At 36.4% G+C, this 19,025-nt stretch overlaps 1 protein-coding gene across 10 annotated transcripts in view; it reads right to left on the reverse strand.

Annotated features, from left to right (window-relative positions):
• THOC2 (THO complex subunit 2) overlaps positions 1-19,025 on the reverse strand; it is a 142,624-nt gene that overhangs the window by 10,186 nt on the left and 113,413 nt on the right. For 6 of the 10 annotated variants that reach the window (XM_066357651.1, XM_066357648.1, XM_066357653.1 and 3 more), the window contains exons 23-36: positions 15,939-16,214; positions 14,404-14,545; positions 13,800-13,957; positions 12,775-12,903; positions 11,683-11,814; positions 11,412-11,596; positions 10,822-11,000; positions 10,491-10,593; positions 8,824-9,254; positions 8,561-8,619; positions 7,025-7,141; positions 1,704-1,841; positions 1,299-1,368; positions 1,059-1,216 (exon numbers count right to left, since the gene is read on the reverse strand). In XM_066357651.1, the coding sequence (XP_066213748.1) occupies positions 1,059-1,216; positions 1,299-1,368; positions 1,704-1,841; positions 7,025-7,141; positions 8,561-8,619; positions 8,824-9,254; positions 10,491-10,593; positions 10,822-11,000; positions 11,412-11,596; positions 11,683-11,814; positions 12,775-12,903; positions 13,800-13,957; positions 14,404-14,545; positions 15,939-16,214 (2,277 nt within the window). The remainder of the gene's footprint in view (positions 1-1,058; positions 1,217-1,298; positions 1,369-1,703; positions 1,842-7,024; positions 7,142-8,560; positions 8,620-8,823; positions 9,255-10,490; positions 10,594-10,821; positions 11,001-11,411; positions 11,597-11,682; positions 11,815-12,774; positions 12,904-13,799; positions 13,958-14,403; positions 14,546-15,938; positions 16,215-19,025) is intronic. The other 4 variants (XM_066357655.1, XM_066357654.1, XM_066357656.1 and 1 more) reach the window with 3 other exon arrangements.

Here is a 19,025-nt window from a genome sequence, read left to right on the forward strand (position 1 = left end):
AGAAATGAAGTATTGAGCCATGCTACACCATGGAAGAAATCTCAAAAACAGTATGTTAAGTAAAAGAAGTCAGACACAAAAGGCCACTTTATTATATGATTCCATTTATATAAAATATCCAAAATTGGTAAATCCAGAGAGACAGGAAACAGATTTTTTCCAGAGGATAAAGGGAGGGAAAAATGGGGAATTACTTCTTAATGGGTATGGAGTTTCCCTTTGGGGTGATGAAAATGTTTTGGAACTAGATAAAGATGGTGATTGCACAACACTGTAAATATACCAAATGCCACACTGATTGTATACTTTAAAATGGTTCGTTTTATGTTAGGTAAATCTTATCTCAATTTAAAAAATATTTAAAAGGAGCAACCTCCCCTTTATTAAAGCATATAAAAATTCTAAAACTATCACCTTATAATTTTCCAAAACTGCTTTTAACAACTATAAATATGTGACATATACTTTGATTATACACCATATAATCCTTTGTAATCACTTTATACTTTAGTAATGACTTGTTTACTTTATAACCAACACGAGATGTATTTTAAATTTCATCCACTAGAATCTAAGATAATGTACATTATGCTTAATTTGAGAATCAAATACAAGTTGCAAACACATAGGTTATTATGATAAAATGTTATAAAAAATGTTTAGAACCACAATTAAACATTTTTTAACTTTATGACATTGTAATGATCAGGGAGAATACATGTAACCATATTTTAATCTCATGGATAAAGATAAATGAAAAGCATTGTTGGCAGGAAAAAAGGAAAACACAGAAAGGCTGAAACTCAATGAATAGAAATATGTGGGGGTGGAATGGAGAGGAAAGGAATTCCGAATAAAGTCTACCCTCCCAGAAATCTGGGACTGAAAGGGCTCCAACTCCCCCAGATAAAGGACCCTCCCCTTATGTCTCACCTTCCCATCCCAAATAATTAACAACAGACTATTTGACTACAAAGGAACCTCAATATTTGCTAAATTTTTAAATGGTTAATTTTTTAAGCAAAGTATATTATTGTTCCTTTGTTTTCCTAATTTACCTTTTTCCCACTGGAGGAGATTTTATCCATCTTTTCAGATTTAAATGAATCACCACCTTTTTCTTTGCCTGAAGATTTTGACTTATTTTTTTCCTTGTCTTTCTCATTTGGATAAGGAGACTCACATGGACTTTCACTTTTGTGTTTTGAAACTGCCACTAAAATTATAAAAGAGAATCATGAAAGCCATTTTCAATTCAGTTAGATGACTGCTTCAAAAGTATTGATAAGTCTACGTACTTGTTCCATTTTCCTCTTTTCGCCTCTTGGTTAAGTCTGGTAGCACTTCACGGTCATTGTTTGAGTGATCCTAGAACCAAGAATTGTGAACTACATTGATCAAGAGTTTATGTTTTTGTTTAAAAGTCTTACTTTTATACAAGGGCACAGCTAACTAGCACTGGAGAATATTGGTGGTAGTTTCACGTACTTGGTGAAATGACATGAAGGAAGAGCTGGCAGAGATTATTAGACTGACAATCCTATCACTGCAGAAGATTCAAACACACTTTAAGTGAAAATACCAATTAAAATACTAAATAACAGAGTGCCATGCAACAAAATCTAGCACTTTAAAAATAGGCAGCAAACATACAATTTTACATGATAATGAGCTTTCCAAACTAGTTTGAAGAAATTACAAACCCTTTTCCGCTCTTTCCTGTCCTTTTCATCTCTTTTCTCTCTTTCTCTGGATCTTTCCCTTGACTTGTCCAAATCTTTCTTGTCCATTTCTCTCTCCTTGCTCTTGGACAGTGGTGAAGGAGTATGATTAAGGTAGAGCTGTTAAATTAAGGCAACATTACTAAAGATTATTAGTTTTCCATATTGGTATCATTTGCTTGATTGTTTATTTAATGAAAGGCAATTGGTAGTTAGACCCAAAGTCAAAACTGGTCAGCTGTCTGGATTACAAGAGGTAAAATAAGAACATGGCACAAATTATGCACAGACTTCAATTCTTGACCTTATAAAAACTATCAGCTCATTCCTGCCTGGACTGAGGCTCATTAATAAATTCACAAGCTACAGTTTTCTTTATAGCTCTGAGGAAGTCCTATAACCCTTACAAGAGTCCCAATGTGAAAAACAGACTTTTCTACTGTAAAAAGAAAATACAAACCTCTACATAGTCATGGAAATTTTAAGTAGTTTTACCATCTCCTGATAGGCAATCAATGACAGTGACCAAAAGTATAAAATAAAGCCTACCTATGACTAATAAGTCTTTTCTGGCTCAGAGTACAACATGCATAAATTATCCTAAGTTATTTTTATAAATGGAAAGGCTATATATACTGTCCACTTCCGAAAGCACTCCACTTTCTATCAGATAACCACAACTAACTGTGAAATTTGTCTTACTGGGTCTAAATAACTCAGAAAACCATGTAAATTAGAAAATAGATTAAATTAAAAAGGAAAAGAACACCATATCGTCAGCTGGGGATGAAGAAATACCTTAAAGACTGAAAAATGAACCAATGTTCTTCTGCCTATTCTTTCTCTGCCAAAAGGCCTATAGGCAATAAACGGCCAACAATCAAGGATTTGCTAACTCTAAGTAATTATGTGAGTTGTAAATACAGAAATCCATTATAAAAGAAATTATTAAAGAAGCAAACAAATGCCTAACCTTACAGCATTTAAACTGTGCTACAAGCTTATGTTTAAGACATTAAAAGTATTAGATAGCAGAATACTGAATATAACTCATTACATCACTGCACAATTCTAGGTATACCTTAGGAATGAAAAAAAAAAACAGTGAGTCAAAAGTCAAATATTTTTACACAAGGAAATCCTTTGGTATTCAAAGAAATACATGAAAAGAAACGACAGCCATCAGTTTGAGAATTAAAGAAACACATTTTTTAAAACCACCTAATATTTTCAATTCAGCTGGCTCAGAAATACTGCCATACAATGCAGAAGTAGAGTCTTTAAAATGTCAATGTTTAAGAGTTGATGATGATCAACTGAAATAGACAAAATGTTCATTAATAACAAAGAGCAAGAGGATTAGAAACAGTCATAAAAGTGCTTGTACAAAATGTACTCTGGCTAGGTATGATGCACTAAATGACACTTCAAGATTTTCTATTTATGAGGTGTGTTCCTGTCTGAATATTATTCATTAAACTGATACAACAACAGAAATAATATATTACTGCAACACTCGAAGATTTCTCTAAAGGAAGTACTGCTTAATGCCCCCGATAAAAGTAAAAAAACAATTCTTTCTGGCTACTAATAAGCCCACGAGCACGCGTGTGTACACACACAAGCACACATGCACATGCGCGCGTGCGCACACACACACACACACACACACACACACACACACACACAATGAAGTCTTTTAACTGTGCCTAATCTGAAGTCTGTATTGCAAGGAATTGAGAAACCTAGAAATTTTTAGTTTAAAAATGTACTCAATTCTATTCCTTCTTTTCACTCTTCTAAGAATAGTTCTGATCATGATACTCACTTCCACAAAAACAAAGTCATTACCTATGGAATAAAATGCATACTCCTTAGCTTAGATATTCCAAGCTCTTCACAACCTTTGCACAATGATATCCTACTATGGAGTGCCCAGTGCACTCTGCTGTGGCTATCACTGCTCCCTAACATCCTGACCTTCCCAGTTCTCAACAGAATGGTTGTTTGCTTTTTACCTTAATCTCTTAAAATCCTACTTAGCCTTCAAAGATGACTCAGAAGCCATCACCAGTTCAATTGTCTCCCAACTCTGCAACTTACTTTCCAGTGAACTTGTATTACCATATATTCACCTTTTTGTGACAGGTATTCCCTGTTAATTTCATGTAATTTATTTTTGTCCATAACATACTTTCCAGTGTGGTAGGGGAGCCAATGTGTTTTTTCTACTTTTACACACTTACTACTGCCTTGTACACACAGTGGGTATTCAATATATGTCTGCCAAATAAAATTAATGATTTGTTAAACTGATCTGCATGTAGCATTGTAGAATTTTTTTTTTGATTTGCTTTTATTTTGACATTAGGGTCATAAGGTCCAAAAACAGTTTGATTGATTTTCAAAATCTGTTTAGAGACAACTGCTACATTGACTTCATTAAGGTTATAATATATAAAGACGGCCTCACTTGTAGGCTTGGGTTTGGCTGTCAATCTTTGTTTTAAGATGGCGAAGAGAAAGAGAATTAAAAGCAGCATCCTCTTTTGAGGTGGTTATTGCTGACCTCCTAAATTACACAGAAACTAAGTTAAGGGAGCATGCTTTTCACACATGCTTTCTTAAACGCAGCTAGTAGAACTGCTAGGAAAAAACACAACCGACCAAACTGGAAATATGCCAATTGGAAATTGAGGATGGAAGGTGAACTGACAAAATATTTGGATACTAGACTAGATTATTTTCCCTTTAACTAATCCTACTTGAAAATCCAAGTCCAGCCCTGGCCGGTTGGCTCAGCGGTAGAGCATCCATCCAGCGTGTGGAAGTCCCAGTTCGATTCCTTGTAAGGGCACACAGGAGAAGCGACCATCTGCTTCTCAACCCCTCCCCTCCCTTTCTCACTCTCTCTCTCTCTTCTCCTCCCGCAGCCATGGCTCAAGTGGTTTGAGCGAGTTTCCCCCAGGCACTGAGGATAGCTCCATGGCCTCCACCTTAGGCACTAAAATGGCTCTGTTCCTGAGCAATGGAGCATCGCCCCCTAGTGGGTTTGCCAGGTGGACCCCGGTCAGGGCGCATACAGGAGTCTGTTTCTGCCTCTGTGCCTCTCATATAAAAAAAGAAAAAAAAGAAAAGTCAACTCCATATATTATGTTTTCCTATAAGATAGAAAGTGAAAATAGTAATTTTTTGTAAAAGAGTAACCCAGGGCAAACTAAAGGGTTAAACTAAAGCAGGGGAATAATTTTATATGTACAAGTGACAAGACACCATGAAAAAATAGACACATGCCTGTCAAATCCTCTAAAAAGTAAAAGCTACCCCAAGAAAAGTGAGTGTATATAGAGCAACAATTTTAGAGATCATTCAAAGCCCAGTAAATTTTTTTCTAAGTCATTCACATACTATTAAATTTCCTAGATACATAAAAATGCAACATCAATTACTATGCAGACCAGTAAACTTTGGATGCTTTACAGAAGTCCAAAGGCCCAAGTGTTCATTTCTAATATTTATTGAACACCAAAAAATACTAGCAGGTACCGTTCTAAAACACTATCTGAAAAAGTGGTATGAGTCACGTAATTTTTAGAAGTGTATTCATATGACATTTTCAAAATTTTCTGGTTGACTGTGGAATATATCTATTGAATTTTAAATACCAAAAAAGTCACTATCTTATTTTAAAAAGGAAAGAGGTAGGAAGATTGACTTGAATCACTATAATTTAAAAAACAAGACAAACACACTAAAGGAGTTATAGGAACCCTGTCAACTACTGCTGAAATAGGCGCAAGAATCAAGGAACCATAATTACTTTTCCTGCAATTTTTTTTTCATTGTGGTAAGAACACCTGATAAACCTTAACTATAGTCAAAGGTTGGTACTGACAAATTATACACCACTGGGAAAGAATCAAGAACTTCTTCAGTCTCTTACTTGTCAAAAAGATACTACCACCTGCCCTTTCTACCTCACAGCACTGTAATGAGCACGAAATGAGATAACATATGTTTCTCTCACATATGTTTTATTTTCAAAAGGCTTTCACAAATGTAAGGAACCATTATCTTCATCATTGATTAGAAAATCCAATAAACTATAACAGCAGGTTTCAAACTGCTTCAATGTATTTTTCAGGAAATAAATACTCACAAGGTAACATTGTTAACCCATAAATTTAAAATAGCCCACACAAGCCACTGATGGTTAAGACTGACATACACAATCCCAAACTGGTTATGAAAACCTACTATGTTGCAATACATATTTTAGTCAATAAAAAGTTTTACTTTAAAAGACAGCATTCACAGTACAGCTGATACTCTTAATACAGTATATTCTAAAAACAATACTACAATTTCAGGTCACAGGCACATTGGCTAATCTAAATTGTTAAAAATTAATGCTTATTTGCCCAATATCCACAGACATTTCATTGTAAAGCTATAGATCTAAAAGCAGTTAGTACTGTCAACTGGCTTTGTTTCAAAATTTAATTTTGCATTGATCCACCAGTAAGGAATCATACTTAGCAGATATATAAGAGAAGGCAAAATAGAATATCAAAGTAAAGAAGAATACAAGTTTTGTAATAATAAAGACAAAATAACATGAACAATGGATAATTCAACTACAATAATGAAATGAACTCTGTAATAAATACACAAACTGCACATTACTTTTAGTAGCAGTACTACTCAAGAAAGTAGAGATTTAATAGGCAAGAATTAATACTAACAGGTAAACACAACCATCAAGTTGAGTATTTCCCTCCAGAAAAAGTATTAGTTTACATTAACCATATTTCTTGATATTATGCTACAACTACAAAAAGGTAGCTCAGCAGAGGCAATATAAAAGAAATTAATGGATTCATATAGGCTCAGTGTTTAGAATGGTTATGTGAATGCATCAAATTTTTTTTTTTTGGTCTTTCAGGTTGCCTTAAAAAGTCAGAAAACAGCTTGACAGATTTGTTTTAAGAAATTAAATAAGCCTATTCCCCAAAGTAAACCAACAATGTCTTCCCAAACCTTAATTTCCAGATTTTAAAGTATGAAAGAATGATGCAAAACACAGCAAGCAAGGAGGGACTATAGAAATGTTGCCACATTACACACATTTTACAACAATCTCATTAAAAGGGACCATTGTCATCCATTGTTTCATTTAGTGATAGGTATTTTTAAAGGTCATTCTACTAGCTCACTGAATTTGCTAGGGAAAGGGTATATACTAAATAAATGAACACTTTTTTTTGTTTTACTTAGGCATGATGATTTTAAAAGACTCAAACCTTTGCTGAAGACTCCTTGAGTTCGATGAGACTGTCCTGTAGAAAATGAATGGAGATGACAGGTGAGCTGGAATAGTTCTCAGAACCCAGAAGAGCTTTGGGAAGTATGGCTGTAACCTGGAAATAAACCAGCTACTTCTTGTGAGGATAAATCTCGTGATGTCATTATTACATGAGTATCAACAATAAAAAAAAGCAAAACCATGTAATGGAATTGTAATGTACAAAAAAACTAAATTATATGTACTCAATGTAACAAAATGCTTTCTCTGCTCAGATTTTAAAAATAAATGTCAATGCCACATATTTTCATTACACTGTACTTAGGCTGTAGGTAATGTTAGAGGCTTAAGAAATCAAGAATTTTTTTCTACACAAAAGGTTTAAAATAGTGGTGGTCACTGTGGAAGAACAACACTCTTACATTTTCATAGTTTTCCTTTAATTGGGAGGTTCCAATTTTTACTTTACTGTGACTTGACATAAATATACACATTTTTTTATCGTAACCAAAAAACTCAGTGGCATTATATTTACAAAAAACCAAATATATTTTATAAAAGAGTAATGACTTTTTCTATTTTTTGCAAAGTGCCTCTGGTGGTGAATCTCATACCTCCCGAGGGGATGGGGGAAGGAAAAAAAAAGCACTTAAAAGAAAGAAAAAGAAATCAATTACTGTATTCCACCACAGTGCTCTTGATGAAGAAGAATTAGTTAACTTACAGTTTTAAAAGTTCAACGTATTGCAAATTCAAAGATTCCATGACATTAGATGACTTTAGAATTAAAATTAAATATGGAGCAAGGAATGGCTACCCTGAGTCTTCAAGAAGGCTACACCCACGATTTTGTGCTGCAGTTGAAAGCCTGGGGTTTCTCTTTGCTGGGTAGTAGGGTTGGATGCCACATCTGCTTTTATTGTAACGCAAGGTTCAACTTGTTGGGAACCCAATGGGTATAAACAAACCTCCAAGGGAAGATACAACAGAAGCTGCATGCTCACTGAATATACACTACAGGAGAACTGATCACCAAGGAGACTTTAAAACGGAACTCGTTTCAAGATTCCTTCTTAGAAGGCACACATCGGTATGATGCTCATCAAGAAGCTTGATGAATTCAGAGGTATCTTGTTTCTCTTGTATCATCCAGGAAGTCTTCAGTGCTATATATTCTTCAATCTCCCGAAAAATAGGCTTCATTCTGCTGAAAAGATTCATTTGCTTGTAGCTACCATTGCACTCCAAAAAGACTGCTTAAAGCAGTGAGGCACTTCTGGGTAAAATTTCTCTTGCACTTTGAAACACTACAAAATCAGTGCTAGGTCCTTGAAGTTTTAACATTTCTATTACAAAAATACTCAATAGGAAAAAAATATCAGTCCACCAATATGTAAAAAATTCATTTTCTAATGCAACATAAAACCTCCAGTAGCTCCAGTGAATACTTGGCACAAGACTTGAAGGAAGTCAGGACACGTATTCCAAACAGGTGAGCCTAACACGGGCGCTGCCTTCCTCAGGCTATACTAACCTTTACTGTTGAGGAATGTGATGGAGAAGGGTGGGTATCAATTTTGCGGCGTTTTTGTTCTGTTGGGAAAAAAAGGCAATGGTCACAATAAGGCACACTTTTACTTTATTTCAAACACTTCAAAAAATCACCAGCTTTTAAGATCATCAAGTATTAGCTGCCCCAGTAAAGGTCCTAGATAATTTGTCAAAACAAGGAGACAAAAAGCCACTAATACATTACAATAGCCAAAGGGAAACAAATATAAAGAAAGACAAACTTGCCCCTTTCAGGCTCACTAATATCTGATCGGGGAACAGGTGACTTCAAGGACCCAGAAACTGGTGTTTTTTCTCCTCCTTTAACATTTTCCTTTGATTTCATTTCCTTTGCTATATCTCTTTCTCTGGATGGCTCCTTCTCCCTTTCCTTTTCTTGAGTTGATTTTGATTCTACGTTGGGGACAGTGGTCTTGAATTTCTCATCTTTAGCTTTTTCTTCCTTCTTCAATTTTTCTTTCTCTTTGTCGGACTTAGGTGTTCTTTCCTTCGTCTCTCTTGCTTTTTCATCTTTATTTGGCCGCTCTTCCTTCGGTTTTTCTTTACCATCTTTACCAAGCACCCTGGCCTCTGGAGTAGTAGCTGGAGTCTTTTCTTTTTTCTCTTTTTCTTTCTCTTTCCCTTTTTCTTTTTCATTTTCTTTAATGGTTTTGCTGCTTAAGAATAAAAATATAAAAGTTTAATACAAAACAGTCATGATATATATATATATATATATATATATACACAAAAAATAATAATATGAAGCAATAAAATATCCCCAAATTTTTATGAGCAGTATATATAAAATTGGAGGAGATGAGAAGCATCAACTCATAGTTGCAGCACCTTAGTTGCTCACTGATTGCTTTATCATGTGTCTTGACGGGGGGGGGGAGGGCTACAGCAGACCAAGTGACCCCTTGCTCAAGCCATGTCGATGACCCCACACTCAAGCCAGTGACCCTGTGCTCAAGCTGGATGACCCTGCACTCAAGCTGGCGATCTTGGGGTTTCAAACCTGGGACCCCAGTTCCCCAGATCAATGCTCTAGCCACTGTGTCACCACCGGTCAGGCAATATTTCACGTTTTAAATCATTAAGGGTTTCTTATTGACTTGAAAATTTATAAAACTACCTGACCAGTGGTGACTCAGTGGATAAAGCATCAACCTGCAACACTTGAGGTCGCCGGTTCAAATCCCTGGGCTTGCCTGGTCAAGGCACATACAGGAAGCAACGCAACTACTTCAAGTAGGTGCTTTCCGCTTCTCCCCCCATTTTCCAACTCTCCTTCTCTTTCTCTCTCTCTTCCCTCCCTCAAAAAAATCAATAAATAAAATATAAAATAAAAAGAAAAATTAGAGAAGAACAGCCCTTTGAAAACTAAAGGATAACTTTTAGACTTATCTGAAATAAAGGTAACTAAAAAGGAAGTACTTGTTTATCCAGCAAATAATAACCAAATTGATGAATAGCAGATCTAAAAGAATGATTAAACTGATGCCAGGCCATTTTTTTTGTAGACATTAAATACCTTTGAGGGTTACAAGGTAACAACCAGCAATTATCCCAACAAGCTAATCAAGGGTGCTACTGTCAGGAACTGGATCACTAATCTAAATCAATGTAGGCTTCTCTTAATATTAATTATCCTTATTCATTGTCCACAGCAAACAACCTTAAAATGTTTTCTTAACTTCACTCTCTACCTTCCCCTGCATATCCCAACTGGGGAAAGAAAGTCAGTCTCAGCATTATACAAAACATAAGAGGACAATAAGCACATCATCAAAATGTGGAAGTCCAGCAGAAATGACTTTCATAGTATTCTACTGCCTTCTTCCATTCATGTCTAATGAGGTTAGAAATACAAGAATTTGTGATTTTGACATAAAGAACAGTGTTCCTACCTGTTAGAGCCACTATTTCCATTGCTTGAATTCCCTTTCGGTGTGGCACTCGAAGCTTTATTAACAGCTTTCACACCACACTGAGATCTCTCCCTTGATTTATCTGAAATAAAGGTAAGATTTTATTTGATACGTCCCTAATTGAACGTAAATTACAATTTCACAGCAAAATGATTAGAAACAAAGGACTGATTTGTTCTTGAGTTACATATTGCTACCTAGGGAATAAAAAGGTAATTATAAGGCAGCATTTCACTTGTCATATGATACAAAACATTACAGCTTGTTGAAACAAACCATACGACTTATAAATGTCTACAAATGAGCATACCATTCTCCTCAGCACTGCTCTCATCAGATTTAGATGCACTTCCTATGGATGATGAAGAAGACCCACCGCCAGGCCCATTTTGTACACTGGCAACTGCATTCCTCGGAGGGGGGTCTTTGTGATGAAACTCATTTTCAGGTATCATGTATGACTTTCTACTTTTCAACTGCCCAGAGTAGCTGAAAGTCGCACAAAGTGTTTAAATATACAAATACAAATCAAAACACACAAACATGGGGTTTAAAAGAATAAAATTAGCAAGTTAAATAAAAATTTCAATGTAAACTAATCCTTAAACTAAGATGCCTTTTTTTCACTATTGAAAATCTGATAACCCAACTGATAAGATTTATTTCCTCCGAACCAGTACATATTATCTATAACTTGTGAAACTATCATCCAGTATAGACCGGAAGCTGATAATCAGAAGTGACAACTCTCACCAGCCTGTGGGAACATGATCGCATAATCTCCCATAATTTCCTGAAGTAAAGCAGAAGATAAACTTCAACACTGTAAAACATTTTAAAGTCTTCAGAATCCTTCTGTTACCTAGTCTCATAAATCACATTAAAGTATAATTGTGTTACCCCATAGCCAATGCATATAGATCAGGCCTCTTCTCTTTTTCTTCTTGGCAGATTTTATGTACTCTTCTTTCCAAAGCCTGACCCAGATTCAAAACTTTTGGGTACCAAGGAAGGATTTTTGTTAACACAATCAAGATATTCCTGATATGAGTATATTCGCCTGTTTCAAGGCAATGTACTGATGCCTACAAAAAACATTTAAAAATCCATTATTATAAATGTATATGTATGAAGAGAAAAAAAATACCTTTGAGAAGTACAATTTTTTTACCTTGGTTAGCTTGTAATGCCATTTATGTACAACATGTCGAAAATTTTCATAGTCTAATTGATCGGCTTTATTTCCACCATCAAATCCAGTTGCCCGTAATATAGTAAGGAATCCTGGATAATTCCCACATTCCTAAGGGGAGGAGAAGCTTGTTAACTTTTATTTAAGACGTTTTAAATGTTTTATTATTATTATTATTATTGATTTCAAAAGAGAAGGGGAGAGAAAGGGAAAGAGAGAAAAGGAGAATCATCAACTCATAGTTGCTTCACTTTTTAGTTGTTCATTGATTGCTTCTCATATGTACCAGAGGGCTACAGCTGAGCTAGTGACCCCTTGCTCAAGCCAGCAACCTTGAGATCATGTTGATAATCCCGTGCTCAAGCTGATAAGCCCTCAGAAAAGCTAGTAACCTTGGGGTTTTGAACCTGGGAACTCAGCATTTCAGATCAATGCTCTACCCACTGCACCACCATTGGTCAGGCAGGTTGTTACTTTTAAAGAAAAAAATTTCCCCCAAAATAGCAGAGGCGGAAATTTAAGTAGACTAGGTTAATGATTCTATGTGAAAACACAAAACACAATGTGTCTTTGAATGACAGGTAGTTTTCACAGAAATGGTCAGTTTATTCAGTGATATTAACTTGGAATGTTATCATTTGGAAATAGTTTAGATAAAAGTATATAGCACTTTTAATAATGGATGAATTAAGCTTAAATTTTAACCCTTTGAGTAGTGAGTTTTTATCATGCTCACTGACCCCCAAGAGTGAATATTTTTTCAAAAAGTGAAATTAGTTCCAATTACAGTTTTATTAACTTAAAATCATGTTTGTTTGATAACCAATTTATGAAAATAAGAAGAACATATATTTGCCTTTTTTTAATGTTGCCTTACACATGTACGATCATACTCTGGATGGTCAGGAGGCATGAGGACGTACATGAACATTCATACTACTCTAAAAGGTTCAACACTGTTTTACAACTGAATCTTCAACTCAGCTTCCCTTATAAAACTGAATAACCTTGAAATTACTGGAGGTGGTCATTATACGCATGGATAAAATACAAGCAGATTTTTAGTCCTACCTTTTCATATGTGGCTCTGTCACTGTGCCACCTGGTTACAGTCTCTAACATGCAACAAAGAAATCTCCCGTATCTACTAGCTTCATTTTCAGTACAGCTTGCAACTGTGTAAATTATGTCAGAAAAAACCTACAAGAAAACATGTTTGAAAAATAAAAATAAATCAAGTTCAAAAATACCAAAATATCGTGTTACAGCAAATCAAAATAAACTAAACAGGTAAGTTTAGTCAAAATCTGTTTGCCCCTTTTATAGTCACAATCCCAGAGACCTTTAAATTTTGGGCTTTTGTGAGAAAACAGCACATTCATAAAGCAACAAGAACAAAAACAAAATTTCTATAAAGAAAGCTGATTTACAGTGACAGAAAAAAAAGCTATCATTATTATTATATCCTAACTTGACAAAGACTTAGCCATAGGTATTACTGGGGTTAGGGGGACAATAAGCAGAGGCAAGGCTGATAGAAATTAGAAAGAGGCAGCTGACATCCTGAACATACATTACATTTTTAAAACACAGAATACAGTAATCTGTTAACAAAAAAACCAGATGCAAAAATCTGTGAATTTGACCATACTGCGAAACATCCTAGCTTTTATGTATGTGCAAAGGTATAAGCTTTTTGTTGTTTTTGAGGGAGTGAAAGTTAAAAATGGAGAAGATCTTCTACCTATTATGGCAAACACATAAACGCAAATGTTAATAGAGTAACTAGAGGTGCTTATTACACATCAGGCCCTATTCAAAGTGCTTTTGCGTGTAGTAACTCATTTAATCCTCACGGCAATCTTATGAAACAGGTACTATTACCCAATTTTACAGATAAGAGGCACAAAGAGGATAAAAAAACTTGCTAAACATCATGTAGCCGAAAAGCAGCAGAGCTAGGATTCAAGTTCAAGCACTTGGCTCTTGAGGTCATGCTTTTAACCACACACACAAAATAATATTTCTATAGATTATAATGTTTAGCTATCTTTGCATGAGACTTTCTAAAAAAGGTTGCAATAAAAAGAACTTACTCGATCATAGCAAAGAAGTGTGGAAAAATTTGGAGTTTTCTGTTGATGTACCAATTCAACAAAACGAGCACAGTAAACAGCATCAATTGCTGAAAAAATACATCGAGGAAATATACACAGCTGTAGAAATTTTGTGATGGTCTCATTTTTGGTAGACTCTAAAAATAAGAAGAATATATTAATCGGCAAACTTCTCCCTAAGTGCCTTGAGGTCACTAAACATGACAACATATTAACTTTAGTGTAGAGAATGCTATAAAACCACAAACTATTTCTCGTTTGTAACCAAAAGGTCATGCCTGGAATAGGACTTTCACTGTCAACTCTGGATATTTTTCCATCCAGAATTTCTCCAGAAATATGATTTTACACAGAAAAGTTGAATGATAGCTGCCAGTTGTAGTTATAAGCTAATTAATTTCACGAGCAAACTAAATCAATTCCTTCAGTGAACATGTGAAGCTGACTCTGCATTAATGAATAACCAAAGAATGGGACAGTGAACACCATCGAAATACAAACAGTGCACTTCAACAAGTCCAGTTATAAAGGTTCACTTCTGTAATTTAGCAGTAGCAGGAATGTAACAATTCCAACAACATACTTGCTAAGAGCCAGTTGTCCTTTTCCAGCTTCAGTCTCTGTAGAACTCGCTGTACATGTTCCATCTGCTTCTTTTCTTCTTCGAGAAGCTTGTCCTGAAGGGCAGTACAGCGCTCCTTCTCCTTTTTCTTTTTATTTGGAGGCTACAAGGTATTAAGTTAGATACTTTTTAACCACAGGCATATTACCTCCCTTTCTTGTCTTTAAAAAATTCAAAAACAGATAAATGCTGATATTTTATAGTAATTACTTCAATAGGGGTGTTTAGGAGTCTACTTAGATGTGCTTTCATCTTCATTTAACAAATTCAAGACAAAGTCATCCAGTCTTTCTACACCATACAAACAGGTCTCCTTCCCAATACTAATATATAGTACTTTTATTCTGAGAGATAGAGTCATCTTTGACTCCTCTTTCTCCTTCATGCCAATCTTTCCAATTGCTTACAAGTTTTGCGCATTCCCACAACCTCCACCACAGTCTATGTGTTCTCAGCACTTCACAATGCATTACCCAAAAAGCCACCTGGCTGATCACCAGCCTAACGCTAGTCCACTTCCCCTATCGAATGCATCCCTCCTATTGATGTCATCTTTAAAAGAGCAATCTTTCTAAAGTAGTATTTTTACCATTATCAAGTCCTTCCTCAGACATCTAAAATAACCCTCAATTTTATCAAGTCCTCTTTTCACTACTCTACATACCCTGGGCCCATCCTAACGATTCAAATGTCTCACTAAGCCCATTTGCTAGAGCAGGGGTCCCCAAACTACGGCCCGCGGGCCACATGCAGCCCCGAGGCCATTTATCCGGCCCCCACCGCACTTCCGGAAGGGGCACCTCTTTCATTGGTGGTCAGTGAGAGGAGCATAGTTCCCATTGAAATACTGATCAGTTTGTTAATTTAAATTTACTTGTTCTTTATTTTAAATATTGTATTTGTTCCTGTTTTGTTTTTTTACTTTAAAATAAGATATGTGCAGTGTGCACAGGAATTTGTTCATAGTTTTTTTTTAATAGTCCGGCCCTCCAACAGTCTGAGGGACAGTGAACTAGCCCCCTGTGTAAAAAGTTTGGGGACCCCTGCGCTAGAGTAAAAGTGGTCTCCTTAAACTTTGGACTATGTCACACCTTTTTTGGAGCTCTAGAGTAGCCAATTTGCCTCCATATTTTCAAACCTCATCTATCTTCAAGGCCAAGCCAAATCAAGGTTCACCTCTTCGATAAAGTTTCTCCTAAAGAGTTCTTCTCCTTTTTGGAACTCTTATCGCTCTTGCAATTAGTCACACAGATCATTTTAAGTTGTTAACACATCCTTCAGTAGAAAAGCAAATTCAAATACCTTTTACTCTACATACTCACCAAGCCCCTGTCCCCACCCATTGACAGGTCACCATTTAACTCACTTAGGACAGTATTACATAGCAACAGGACTGTAGCTTTAAGGAATCAGAGCTAATACAATTTCAAAGTATCAGTAATGCTGAATTAATACCATGAAGTTATTGTACTTAAGCTACTAGAAGAAAAACCTACCATTTCCTGATTGTCATCGATTGCTTTCATCTGGACTTTAAGTTTGCTGACTTCTCGTTCATAGCTGGTATGTGGAACTGCAAGGTCATACATTGTCAATGACCAGAATGTAGCATAGAATTGAGGGCTGATATCATCCCAGACTTTGGAAACATGTAAGGAGACCACTGCTTCATGGACAGGGGCCATCACCATTTCACATGATGTAATGTACTTGTGAACTTTATGTTGCTGTTTACTTCCCTTTTCTGATTTTTTAAGTTCATCATACTTGGACTAGAAATAAAAAGTAAACACACACACAATTTATAGCGTTGACTTTCACAGTATAAAAACCTATGTTCCCTTTTCAAAAATCAGAAGATGGCCAATCAAAACTGTTGTAGGAATTCTAGATTTTTACAAAAAACATTTAAGATAAATCCTCCCTGGAAGCTATTCCAACGTTTACTCCCATGTGCTCACTAGGAGCTTTTCAGAAGATCCTTACTGAATCTAACCTACTGAGTCAGGGACTAGGGTGTGCGTGCTCCCCGTCCATTCCCCCTGCCCTGTCTCTCCTACTACTGCCTCATGTATTAGGTGGGTTTCCACTCCTGCTTTTGATAATCAAGGGAACCAAGTAGAATGTCTTAACAATAACAAAGAGGCAGAATGGAACTAATAACAGCCAACCAAGACAGAATGTTTTATCACTACACATACACCTATCAGCTGTTACAATTTATCAATTAAAAAACTGGACTGACAACACTAAGAAAGGTTATGAGAAAGTCACCATAAGACGACTAAGTAGGGTGACCAACTGTCCAAGTTTGCCAGTAACTGAGGGGTTTCCCAGCAGGCAAGACTTTAGTGCTGAAACTGGGAAAGTCTCAGGCAAACCAGGACCAACTGGTCACCCTAATGTGAAGCTAACCAAAATCTTCTGTGACTGGCTACAGTACATTAGAGTTAAAAGAACGCAGGAACTGACATCACACTTTTTGGCCTGGTTGGTTTATCCTAATTAGGAGACAGCTCAGAGAAGGGCCATACTCTTAACTGTACAGAAAAAAGAATGTGTTGGTATAATGGGAGGAACTACGTTATTAGTTGAGTATATGCCAAATGTCAAAAAGAAAACAATAGCAAATGGAGCTATTGCTATTGTCTCATGTCCTTCAGTCTCTTTAGATGACAGAGCTCTCAGAAAATTTTGTTTGGGTTTGCCATTATCACTGAATATGAACTTAAGAGGCTATCTAAAACTAAGCTTCTTGATTTAGCAAAGCACTTAGACCATTCACAGTGTCTGCTAAACATGGAACCCAGAACTAAAAGGTTGTGCATCGTGATAGGCAGTGTTGACTCCTTATAGCCCAGCTGTTTCCCTTCTGAGTGCCGCTTCACTCAGGCTCGCTGGACTTAGAGACACACCAAGTACTCTTTGTTCCAGAGGGTATCTCAAACAGGCTCTGAGAATGGTACAATTATTCCAGAAGTGGGAAGATGTATCTTCTGTTATTTGCATTTTAGGGAGCACAGTGATTAACTACTGAGACCACACAGGTAACAAAGCTACAAAAAGCATTACTTATGAGAGAGAAGTCTCAATTACATCAGAGACCTGAGAAAATAGCAGCTGGGATAAAAAGGGGTTTTATCATTTGGAGGGCAGGTCCTATTGATGCTAACTAACATAAATCTCTGTGAACAGAATGACATCTGCTGAGGTTCTAACAAAACACAAGAAAAAACCATGCTGAAACTACCTGCATAAGACAGCTTAGCTATCTGATCTGGGTGAGCTCTAGATTATTAATTGAGGTGGCCTCTCTTTCAGACTCATGTTACAAGGTGGCTCTCAGTAATTAAAACTGAAAAATTAGGTTACAGGTATGAAAGAGTTCTATAATAGCCCCAGCCTCAATCCTCTCGTTCTGAATCTTATGACTTCTATTGCTAGGCAACCACTATTCCCTATCTAGTTAAGAAAAACAGGCTTGATCAGAAAAGACACCTACATTGCATATTTACCAAAGATGAACATTGCCTTGTCTGAAGTCAGTTTAACTCCCTCATCAAGCTAACATCTGCAGTCAAACGGCATAATAGTTCTACATCTAAAGTCACCTGGGAAACTAGATCAATAAAATAGAACTGACATCCACAGTTATTGCTGTACTTCCTTCTAATTACTATTCAAAAGGCTCTTGCTGACCCAATAATCTAAGCAGTGGTTGGTTGGCTGAATTATTCCCATTAGAGCCTGCTGGTAGTCAACTTATGGAAGGGACCTAGCAGTCCTCCAATACTCTTATTTTCTCATCAAAGGCTCTTCAAGAGAGGCTTTTACCCAAAAAGCAAAATCAAGGATCCCCAGGGAAGGTGGGATATCATCCAGTGCAACTAAGGTTGCTGAAGGATTCCCTTTCCAGAGGGAGGCATGCAGCCTCTGGGTCTATGGGCAACAGACTTATTCCCCACATGGCTGTATAAGCCACCTCTGTATACTTCTTTGTTTCCTCCTCAACCCTGAAGGAGAAATGACATTTGTTCAGATTTTTGTATCTCTTAAATAACAAAGGCATAATATTTTACACAGGCTACAGAAAAGGTAGCTATTGGTATGAATGACCTGCTCCATTTTCTGACCTGGAAAAGTTCAGCCAACCTCAGGCAACCAGGTGTTCCTGTTTGCTAGGGTTCAATATCGCTGATTAGTGTGTTCTCTTCTCAGTATAGCACAGGGCAGGTCAGAATTCCTGAGATGAAGAAATTCTCCCACCTCAGTGCTTCAAGAAATCAGGTCCCCTGTTGTATAGCTGAGACTGATCTACTGTGGGGTGGGGCGACAACACAAGACATAACTATGCAAAGAGCATACAATATTGTGGATTGAGAGATTCTAAAGGAGAAGAAAAGGCCTAATTCTTCTCCCTTATCCCCCTTTCATCACCTCTAGAGAATATAGCAAAGAAGAGCTGCATACTAATAAAGTGATAATTAAATCAATTAACATTTAGTTAGTCGTTAGAGGGAGGTGTGAGGCTGTGGCAGTTGATATGTAAACACTAAGAGCTAATGATCAATTATACCCCAAAT

Source organism: Saccopteryx leptura, chromosome X, assembly GCF_036850995.1.
Source record: "Saccopteryx leptura isolate mSacLep1 chromosome X, mSacLep1_pri_phased_curated, whole genome shotgun sequence".
Classification (NCBI taxonomy): domain Eukaryota; kingdom Metazoa; phylum Chordata; class Mammalia; order Chiroptera; family Emballonuridae; genus Saccopteryx; species Saccopteryx leptura.